The sequence below is a fragment of the Hemitrygon akajei genome, chromosome 8 (genome assembly GCF_048418815.1).
Source record: "Hemitrygon akajei chromosome 8, sHemAka1.3, whole genome shotgun sequence".
Classification (NCBI taxonomy): domain Eukaryota; kingdom Metazoa; phylum Chordata; class Chondrichthyes; order Myliobatiformes; family Dasyatidae; genus Hemitrygon; species Hemitrygon akajei.
In genome coordinates, this window is record NC_133131.1 from 174,555,654 (window position 1) to 174,567,598 (window position 11,945).

The following is an 11,945-nucleotide window of genomic DNA, read 5'->3' on the forward strand; positions in this document are numbered from 1 at the left end:
GATTCCAAGATGTTGCCTCCCGATGCCATGGTCTGGGTCATCTCCAATCTAGTCCTCAACATTCTTAAGTGTGAGGGTAAACAGCCTGAGGCTGTGGTTCATGTAAGTACCAATGACAGAGATAGGAATTGTGACGAGGTTCTGCAAAGTGAGTTTGGGGAATTAGCTGCCAAGTTAAAGGGTAAGGTTGTGATCTCAGGATTGCTACTCATACCATGTGCTAGTGTGGCCAGAAACAGAAAGATCATAAAGTTTAGCAAGTGTTGAAGGAGTTGGTGTAGGAGGGAGGGCGTAAGATTTTTGGATCATTGGGCTCTCTTCCAGGGAAGGTGAGACCTGTACAGTTGGGACAGTTTGCACCTGAACTGGAGGGGGATTAGCAGGAAGGTTTGCTAATGCTCCACGGTGGGGTTTAAACTAGAACTGCACCTCTACTGCTTTCTCTGGCAGTTTGTTCTGTATATGTAGACCAGCCACTTGGCGAATAAGTTGCCCCTCAGGTTCCCTATTAATTATCTCCCCTCTCACCTTCAACCTGTGCCCTCTGGTTCTTGATTTTCCAATCCTGGGGTAAAGCATGTCTCTGCCACTCATTATTTTATGTGCCTATAAGATCAGCCATCATTCTCCCAAACTCTGATGGAGCAAATTCCAACCTGCTCAACCTGCTGAGGGCCAGTTTGCCAAAAGCCTTTTTCACCACTTTGAGACGTGTGGGTTAGGGTTAGTAAGTTGTGGACCTGCTACGTTGGCGCCAGAAACACAGTGACGCTTGCGAGCTGCCTCCAGCACATCCTCGGACTGCTTTGGTCGGTGACACAAATGTTCACTCCTTATTAAATCTAACCCTAGGTCTTTAGAATGAGGGGAGAAACAGGTGGTAGAGGAGCCTGAAGATACATTCTCAATGTTTTAGGAACAGCTTCTGCCATCAGATTTACAAATGGACTATGAATGCATGAACACTACCTCCTATTCCTTTGTTCTCTTTTGCACTACTTATTTAATTTTAAAAAATGTATTTCTTACAGTAATTTATAGTTTTTTTTATTATGTATTGTGGGAGCAGGCAGCAGTGGAGCTACGTGGCCTCAGTCATAGCAAGGACTAGGCCTCAGGCTGTGGTGTTGCCTGTTTGCAGCTGTCTGGGGAGGTGCACAGTCAGGCACTCTACCAGAGTGCTGGAGTCGGTGTTCCCCCCCCACCCCCACAAGTGTTTGCTTGAAAGAAGATGAGCTGCATTGGTGTTCGCCTGCTGCAACATTCATGGACTTGGGTTCTATATCTGTGTGTGACTGTATTACATTGGCTTGCTGTCCACCGTCTCCGTCAGCACAGGTGCACTGCAAGACCATGCTCTACTCACATTGAACATGCCAGTGTGGCTAAGCACGGCTCCGGCGCCGTATTTAAGTTTGCTGACGACACCACTGTCGTAGGCCGAATCAAAGGTGGTGACAAATCAGCACGTGGGCAGGAGACTGAAAATCCGGCTGAGTCGTGCCATGACAACAATCTCTCATTCGATGTCAGCAAAACTGATTATTGACTCCAGGATGAGGAAACCAGGGGAACATGAGCCAGTCCTCATCGGAGGATCAGAGGTGGAGAGGGTCCGCAGCTTTCAATTCCTCAGTGTTATTTCAGAGGACCTCTTCAGGGCCCAGCAGGTAAGTGCAATTATGAAGAAAGCGCAGCAGCGCCTCTACTTCCTTAGGAGCTTGTGAAGGTTCGATGTGACATCTAAAACTTTGAGAAACTTCCTTAGATGTCTGGTGTAGAGCGTATTGACTGGCTGCATCACAGACTGGTATGGAACGCCAGTGGCCTTGAATGGAAAATTCTAGAAAAGGTGGTGGATACAGCCCAGTCCATCACGGGTAAAACCCTCCCACTATTGAGAGCATCTACATGAAGTGTTGTCACAGGAAAGCAAGGACCCCCACCACCCAAGATGGGCTCTCTTTGCCATCAGAAGGAAAGTACAGGAGCATCAGGACTCTCACCACCTGGTTCAGGAACAGTTAGTACCCCTCAACCATCAGGCTCTTGAACCAAAGGGATTAACTTTGCTCAACTTCACTTACCCCATCTTTGAAATGTTCCCCACAACCTCTGGACTCACTTTCAAGGACTCTTCATCTCATGTTCTCCTTATTGCTTGCTTGTTTGCTAATTTATTTACTTACTATTATTTCTTTATTTTTGTACCGGCATAGTTTCTTGTCTTGTGCATATTGGTGAATGCCCAAGTTCGTGAGTCTTTCATCGATTCTATTATTCTGTAATGGATTTATTGAGTATGCCTGCAGGAAAAGTAATTTTGGTTGATTATGGTGACACATATGTACTTTGATAATAAAACTTACTTTGGACTTGTATATGACCTATGTGCCTTGTGCTTTGTGTGAATGTTGGTGCTGTGTTCTGCACCATGGCCCCAGAGTAACACTGTCTTGTTTGGCGGTATTCATGTATAGTTGAATGATAGTTAAAATTGTCCTTGAATTTGCAATGTACTGTCACAAAACAAATTTCACAACGTATGTCACATCAGAAACTTGATTCTGATGTGTTTGCACATCTAGTTCCCTCGGGTCTGTAACATTCCCCAGAACCCTACCGTTCACTGAACACCCTATCTGGCTTCTTGTAGCCTCGTGGGAAGCTGGCACTAGTCCTGTGTAACTTTGCGTACAGCACCCACGATCAGTTCAATTCCCGCCTCTGTCTGTGGAGTTTGTACGTGCTCCCTGTGACCGCATGGGTTTCCTCCGGCCGTTCCGGTCTCAAAGACCCACAGGTTAGCGTTGATGACCTGTGGGTAAGCTATGTTGGTGCTGGAAGTGTGGTGACACTTAGGAGCTGCCCCCAGCGCATCCTCAGGCTGTGTTGGTTGTTGATGCAAATGGCGCATTTCCCTGCAGGCCTTGATGTACGTGTGACGAAGCTAATCTGTATATTTATCTCTGCTGACTCTGTCGTAGCTTGTGGCGACGAAGAACGGGCGTAAGGTGGTGAGGGACAGAAACACCTACGTGATCCTACGGGAACTACACAAGTGGGAGAAGGAGCCGGACGTTGTGGCTGCTTGCGAGAAGTTGATTGAGGTGAGTTGTTTTGATTCGGCAGTAATATGGTTCAGTGGGTCGCGTTTACCAGGCCTCTGTTACCTACTATGTACGTTATCTGTAACAGCTACTCCCTCAGCCTCTCCCCAGACCCCAGAGTAGACCCCAGCTCTCCTCGTAACTGAAGCGTCCCATTCCAGCCAACATCATTAAGCACAGAAGTGGGCGGTTTGGCCGTCTAGTCTGTGCAAATCTGCCTTGTTCCATCGACCCACACCTGGACCATAGCCCTTCATACCTCTCCTATCCAGGTACTTATGCAATCATCTGGTTGATAGTGTCATAAACTGAATCATCCAATTTGTGGATAACTCTAAGATTGGCTAGCCATTTTAATTCCTCTTCCCATTCCCACATTACGTCTCCCCACGGCCTACCCTACTGCAAATTTAAAGCTAGATGCAGATTAGAGGAAGAGGACCTCGTATTCCATCTTGGCTGCCCCCAACCTGCCTACATCAACGGTGTTGTACTTTATCGTTTATCTGCACTGCACTTTCTTGGTAGCTTTTACACTTTATTCTGCATTGTAATTCTACCTCAATGCACTGTGTGATGATTTGATCTGCATGAACAGTATGAAGACAAGCTTTTCACTCTGGTGGAACGTGACAATAATAAACCAATACTAATACCATTATCAATCATGAGCATGAATGTCGATTTCTCCAACTTCTGGTAACAACTCCCCTCAGCCACCCCACCCCATGCCTTTTTTTTCCTTCTCCCACTGGCATCCGGCACCCATCATCCATCCCTTTCCTTTCCCCAGCCTTCTGAATCTGCCCGTCACCAGCACATTCCTTCCTATGGTTCCCTTTATCCCATGCTTAACCATCCTCTCTTAACAGATTTCACCTTCTTCAGCCCTTTGTCATTTCCACCCATCACCTCCAGTTTCTTACCACTCCCCTACCCTCACCTAGATCCACCTATCACCTCCAGCTTCTTACCACTCCCCTACCCTCACCTAGATCCACCTATCACCTCCAGTTTCTTACCACTCCCCTACCCTCACCTAGATCCACCTATCACCTCCAGCTTCTTACCACTCCCCTACCCTCACCTAGATCCACCTATCACCTCCAGCTTCTCACCACTCCCCTACCCTCACCTAGATCCACCTATCACCTCCAGCTTCTTACCACTCCCCTTCCCTCACCTAGATCCACCTATCACCTCCAGCTTCATACCACTCCCCTACCCTCACCTAGATCCACCCATCACCTCCAGTTTCTTACCACTCCCCTACCCTCACCTAGATCCACCTATCACCTCCAGCTTCATACCACTCCCCTACCCTCACCTAGATCCACCTATCACCTCCAGCTTCTTACCACTCCCCTACCCTCACCTAGATCCACCTATCACCTCCAGCTTCATACCACTCCCCTACCCTCACCTAGATCCACCCATCACCTCCAGTTTCTTACCACTCCCCTACCCTCACCTAGATCCACCTATCACCTCCAGCTTCTTACCACTCCCCTACCCTCACCTAGATCCACCTATCACCTCCAGTTTCTTACCACTCCCCTACCCTCACCTAGATCCACCTATCACCTCCAGCTTCTTACCACTCCCCTACCCTCACCTAGATCCACCTATCACCTCCAGCTTCTCACCACTCCCCTACCCTCACCTAGATCCACCTATCACCTCCAGCTTCTTACCACTCCCCTTCCCTCACCTAGATCCACCTATCACCTCCAGCTTCTTACCACTCCCCTACCCTCACCTAGATCCACCTGTCACCTCCTGCTTCTAACCACTCCCCTACCCTCACCTAGATCCACCTATCACCTCCAGTTTCTTACCACTCCCCTACCCTCACCTAGATCCACCTGTCACCTCCTGCTTCTTACCACTCCCCTACCCTCACCTAGATCCACCTATCTCCTCCAGCTTCTTACCACTCCCCTACCCTCACCTAGATCCACCTATCTCCTCCAGTTTCTTACCACTCCCCTACCCTCACCTAGATCCACCTATCACCTCCAGCTTCTTACCACTCCCCTACCCTCACCTAGATCCACCTATCACCTCCAGCTTCTTACCACTCCCCTACCCTCACCTAGATCCACCTATCACCTCCAGCTTCTTACCACTCCCCTACCCTCACCTAGATCCACCTATCACCTCCAGCTTCATACCACTCCCCTACCCTCACCCCTCACCTAGATCCACCTATCACCTCCAGCTTCTTACCACTCCCCTACCCTCACCTAGATCCACCTATCACCTCCAGCTTCTCACCACTCCCCTACCCTCACCTAGATCCACCTATCACCTCCAGCTTCTTACCACTCCCCTACCCTCACCTAGATCCACCTATCACCAGCTTCTTACCATTCCCCTACCCTCACCTACATCCACCCATCACCTCCAGCTTCTTACCACTCCCCTACCCTCACCTAGATCCACCTATCACCTCCAGCTTCTTACCACTCCCCTACCCTCACCTAGATCCACCTGTCACCTCCTGCTTCTTACCACTCCCCTACCCTCACCTAGATCCACCTATCTCCTCCAGCTTCTTACCACTCCCCTACCCTCACCTAGATCCACCTATCTCCTCCAGCTTCTTACCACTCCCCTACCCTCACCCCTCACCTAGATCCACCTATCACCTCCAGCTTCTTACCACTCCCCTACCCTCACCTAGATCCACCTATCACCTCCAGCTTCATACCACTCCCCTACCCTCACCCCTCACCTAGATCCACCTATCTCCTCCAGCTTCTTACCACTCCCCTACCCTCACCTAGATCCACCTATCACCTCCAGCTTCTTACCACTCCCCTACCCTCACCTAGATCCACCTATCACCTCCAACTTCTCACCACTCCCCTACCCTCACCTACATCCACCTATCACCAGCTTCTTACCACTCCCCTACCCTCACCTAGATCCACCTATCACCTCCAGCTTCATACCACTCCCCTACCCTCACCTAGATCCACCTATCACCTCCAGCTTCTTACCATTCCCCTACCCTCACCTAGATCCACCTATCACCTCCAGCTTCTTACCACTCCCCTACCCTCACCTAGATCCACCTATCACCAGCTTCTTACCACTCCCCTACCCTCACCTACATCCACCTATCACCTCCAGCTTCTTACCACTCCCCTACCCTCACCTACATCCACCTATCACCAGCTTCTTACCACTCCCCTACCCTCACCTAGATCCACCTTTCACCTCCAGTTTCTTATACTTCCCTACCCTCACCTAGATCCACCTATCACCTCCAGTTTCTTACCACTCCCCTACCCTCACCTAGATCCACCTATCACCTCCAGCTTCTTACCACTCCCCTACCCTCACATAGATCCACCTATCACCTCCAGTTTCTTACCACTCCCCTACCCTCACCTAGATCCACCTATCACCTCCAGCTTCTTACCACTCCCCTACCCTCACCTAGATCCACCTATCACCTCCAGCTTCTCACCACTCCCCTACCCTCACCTAGATCCACCTATCACCTCCAGCTTCTTACCACTCCCCTTCCCTCACCTAGATCCACCTATCACCTCCAGCTTCTTACCACTCCCCTACCCTCACCTAGATCCACCTGTCACCTCCTGCTTCTAACCACTCCCCTACCCTCACCTAGATCCACCTATCACCTCCAGTTTCTTACCACTCCCCTACCCTCACCTAGATCCACCTGTCACCTCCTGCTTCTTACCACTCCCCTACCCTCACCTAGATCCACCTGTCACCTCCTGCTTCTTACCACTCCCCTACCCTCACCTAGATCCACCTATCTCCTCCAGTTTCTTACCACTCCCCTACCCTCACCTAGATCCACCTATCACCTCCAGCTTCTTACCACTCCCCTACCCTCACCTAGATCCACCTATCACCTCCAGCTTCTTACCACTCCCCTACCCTCACCTAGATCCACCTATCACCTCCAGCTTCATACCACTCCCCTACCCTCACCCCTCACCTAGATCCACCTATCACCTCCAGCTTCTTACCACTCCCCTACCCTCACCTAGATCCACCTATCACCAGCTTCTTACCATTCCCCTACCCTCACCTACATCCACCCATCACCTCCAGCTTCTTACCACTCCCCTACCCTCACCTAGATCCACCTATCACCTCCAGCTTCTTACCACTCCCCTACCCTCACCTAGATCCACCTGTCACCTCCTGCTTCTTACCACTCCCCTACCCTCACCTAGATCCACCTATCTCCTCCAGCTTCTTACCACTCCCCTACCCTCACCTAGATCCACCTATCTCCTCCAGCTTCTTACCACTCCCCTACCCTCACCCCTCACCTAGATCCACCTATCACCTCCAGCTTCTTACCACTCCCCTACCCTCACCTAGATCCACCTATCACCTCCAGCTTCATACCACTCCCCTACCCTCACCCCTCACCTAGATCCACCTATCTCCTCCAGCTTCTTACCACTCCCCTACCCTCACCTAGATCCACCTATCACCTCCAGCTTCTTACCACTCCCCTTCCCTCACCTAGATCCACCTATCACCTCCAACTTCTCACCACTCCCCTACCCTCACCTACATCCACCTATCACCAGCTTCTTACCACTCCCCTACCCTCACCTAGATCCACCTATCACCTCCAGCTTCATACCACTCCCCTACCCTCACCTAGATCCACCTATCACCTCCAGCTTCTTACCATTCCCCTACCCTCACCTAGATCCACCTATCACCTCCAGCTTCTTACCACTCCCCTACCCTCACCTACATCCACCTATCACCTCCAGCTTCTTACCACTCCCCTACCCTCACCTACATCCACCTATCACCAGCTTCTTACCACTCCCCTACCCTCACCTAGATCCACCTTTCACCTCCAGTTTCTTATACTTCCCTACCCTCACCTAGATCCACCTATCACCTCCAGTTTCTTACCACTCCCCTACCCTCACCTAGATCCACCTATCACCTCCAGCTTCTTACCATTCCTCTACCCTCACCTAGATCCACCTATCACCTCCAGCTTCTTACCACTCCCCTACCCTCACCTACATCCGCCTATCACCTCCAGCTTCTTACCACTCCCCTACCCTCTCCTAGATCCACCTATCACCAGCTTCTTACCACTCCCCTACCCTCATCTAGATCCACCTATCACCTCCAGCTTCTTACCATTCCCCTACCCTCCCCTAGATCCACCTATCACCTCCAGCTTCTTACCACTCCCCTACCCTCACCTAGATCCACCTATCACCTCCAGCTTCTTACCACTCCCCTACCCTCACCTAGATCCACCTATCACCTCCAGCTTCTTACCACTCCCCTACCCTCACCTAGATCCACCTATCACCTCCAGCTTCTTACCACTCCCCTACCCTCACCTACATCCACCTATCACCTCCAGCTTCTTACCACTCCCCTACCCTCACCTACATCCACCTATCACCTCCAGCTTCTTACCACTCCCCTACCCTCACCTAGATCCACCTATCACCTCCAGCTTCATACCACTCCCCTACCCTCACCCCTCACCTAGATCCACCTATCACCTCCGGCTTCTTACCACTCCCCTACCCTCACCTAGATCCACCTATCACCTCCGGCTTCTTACCACTCCCCTACCCTCACCTAGATCCACCTATCACCTCCAGCTTCTTACCACTCCCCTACCATCACCCCCTCACCTAGATCCACCTTTCCCCTGCCAGCTCTTCCTCCACTTTTCTCCCTAACCTTTTTATTCTGGCAAACTCCCCACTCTCCAGTCCTTGATGAAGGGTCTCGAGCTGAAAAGTCGACTGTCCATTTCCCTCCACAGACGTTGCATGGCCTGTTGCTGAGGCCTCTCGTGATCCTTTTCTGTTGAGAATCACTAGCACTAAACCACACGGAGGTTGTAACTGGGAAATGAAGAAGTCTTTATTCACACAGTAAACCTCCAGAAGGGAGAGAGTCCTGACACGATGTTATAACTTTTTCAACTGAAAGAGAACAATAACCGATTAACTACATTTTCACCTGCTAAAGTCACAGACTGAACCTTAACAACTTGAATTAACTCATTAGGTAGATGAGTGGAACCTGCTGTGGTCTGCTGCTGTAGCCCATCCTCTTCAAATATCAATGTGTTATGCATTCAGAGATGCTCTTCTGCACGCCACTGGTGTAATGGGTGGTTATTTGAATTGGTGTTGCCTTCCTGTCAGCTTTAACTAATCTGACAATTCTCCTCTGACCCATCTCATTAACAAGGCATTTTTGCCCACAGAACTGCTGCTTACTTGATGTTTTATTTCTCCCCCTCACAATTCTCTGTAATGTCTAGACCAGGGGTCCATGACATAAAGTAGGGTGGGAAACCCTGCTCTAGAGACTGTTGTGCAGGAGATCAGCAGTTTCTCACTGACTGATCTGGTGCCACCTCGTCTGGCACCAACAAGCACTCCACGGTCAAGGATACTTGGATCCCATTTCTTCCCCACTCTGATGTTTGGTCTGAAAAAACAACTGAACCTCTTGACCATATCTGCATGCTTTCATGCATTGAGTTGCTGTCACACGATTGGCTGGTTAGATATTTACATTAGTGGCCACTGAGTGTAGTCAGGTACATCTACAGAATTTCTTCAATGGCAGCATGTCCCTTTGAATATTCAACGCTGGTATCTGTTCCGAAAGCCAGATACCCAAAATGTACCCCCTTTGTAACAGTTTTGAAGGCTGTCTCCGTGAGTATACAACTTACCGGAAGGTTAAGTGACAAATCAGAACTGTGCCTTAAATGTGCGAATGGCAGGAGCACACAAGAGATTCTGCAGATGCTGGAGATCTAAAGTAACACGTACAAAATGTTAGAGGAATCCAGCAGGTTCGGCAGCATCCATGGAGAGAAATAAACAGTTGACGTTTCGGGCTGGGACCCTTCATCAGGATGTTCAGATGAAGGGTCTTGGCCTGAAATGTCAGCTGTTAATTCCTGTCCATAGATGCTGCCTGACCTGCTGAATTGCTCTGGCATTTGTGCAGGAACATTCATCTGTTGTCTCCCCCTACCAATCGTACAGAGCTGCAATGTTCCACACCCAATGATTGGTTTTCAGTAGCTACTAAGTTTCAGTTGGAAGTTAAATTGTGTACCAGTTTTCTTCCTTAAAGACTGGTTCTTATTTTGGTTCACCCATAATTAGTCATAATTCCAGAACCCCCGACTGTTTTGTAAGACATTCCAGTGTTGTGGGACTGAGGGTGCTGCCCTGTGGGGAGGGCAGTGTCGAGCGAATGCAGCCTTGTTGAATGTGTTGGGAGAGAATCGGTACCAAGGGTAGCAAATGCTGGTGGAACTTAGCAAGTCAGGCAGCATCCATGGACAGGAATCAACAGCTGATCTTTCATCTGGACTCGTCAATGCTGAGGGAGAGAATTGGGGGGTGGGTTATGGGTTGGCCAGTGCTGTGGAAGTACCATCCTGCCAGTGGGATTATCAAATGCAGTCACCAAGGGAGGACAGCAGCAGGTAAAATTAGTATTGCTTTATTGTTGTTACGTGTACCAAAACCCAGTAAAATGCTTGTCTTGCACGCTCTCTCAGACCTCTCCTGGACCCTCTGCAATGCCAGTGCATGCTTTCTTAAATACATGGCCTATCCTTTTGTAGATATGGGGATTAGATGGGCTGAAAGTCCTGTTTTGTGTTGTAGTACTCTATGACTGTGAGGTACGTTATGAAGTCAAGAGTTCATCTTCTTGCACCAGTAAACCATTTTGATCTGCTCCCCATCAGACTGGGCAAGGACCCACTTGTAGAGGTGGGAGATGGCTGCCATCGGTGTCACTGATTTGTCCACAGTCTCCTGGTACCTCCTCCACCCCCCCAGGTGCTGATCTCTGACGAGCCCGAGGCTGGGATGGAGAACCTGCTGGAGGTGAAGATCCCCGAGGACGTGGAGAGGACATTGAGGCGGCAGGACGAGGAGGAGCAGAGGCGCCTCGAGGGCGAGCCTCTTAAGACTGGAGAGGGTGCGCCAGGAGAAATGCCAGAGGTTCTGGAGAGATGACGGTATGCCTGTGTGGAGACCTGCGATAACTTCATGTTCAGAGTGGCAGGTTGGTAGAAGACCTTGGTTTTGTGGATGTTGGGAGGTGACGGTTACCACCCCTGTGTCACAAGCCCCCATCGCTGAAGTTCAGATCCAGCCTAATGTCCCTGGAGCAAGCGGAGATCTCATTTTCCCAAGCTTTGCTGACTGATATAAATAAAATCATTTCCAAACTCTCCTGCCTTCTGTGCTCCTTTCTTCTGTTGATACAGTTCTGGTCACCCCATTATAGGAAAGGTGTGAAAGTTTGGGAGGGTGCAGAAGAGGCTCACCAGGATTATGCCAGGATCAGAGGGCATGAGCTATAATGAGAGGTTCAACAGGATTGGGTTTTCTCTGGAGCAGCAGGGGCCTGATAGAAGGTTAGAAAATTCTGAGAGATGTAAATAGGGTAGGCAGTCAGAATCGTCTTTCCTCAGCTTTCTAAACGAGGAGCAAATTCAGAAAGCAGAGGTGCAAAAGGGACTTTGGCGTCCTAGTGCAGGATTCATTAAAGGTTAATCTGCAGTTTGAGTTGGTGGTGAGGAAGGCAAATGCAATGTTAGCATTCATTTCAAGAGGTCTAGAATACAAAAGCAAAGATGTAATGCTGAGGCTTTAGAAGGCATTGGTCAGACTGCACTTGGAATATTGTGAGTGGTTTTGGGTACTGTATCTAAGAAAAGATGTGCTGGCATTGGAGATGGTCCAGAGGAAGGTTTACAAAAATGATCCTGGGAATTAAAAGGTTAACATATGAAGAACG

At 49.7% G+C, this 11,945-nt stretch overlaps 1 protein-coding gene across 2 annotated transcripts in view; it reads left to right on the top strand.

Moving 5' to 3' along the window:
• hgh1 (HGH1 homolog (S. cerevisiae)) overlaps window positions 1-11,376 on the top strand; it is a 26,322-nt gene extending 14,946 nt beyond the window's left edge. For both annotated transcript variants that reach the window (XM_073055136.1, XM_073055135.1), the window contains exons 6-7: window positions 2,988-3,110; window positions 10,979-11,376. In XM_073055136.1, the coding sequence (XP_072911237.1) occupies window positions 2,988-3,110; window positions 10,979-11,158 (303 nt within the window). In that variant the 3' untranslated portion in view covers window positions 11,159-11,376. The remainder of the gene's footprint in view (window positions 1-2,987; window positions 3,111-10,978) is intronic.
• The last annotated feature ends 569 nt before the right edge of the window (window positions 11,377-11,945 follow it).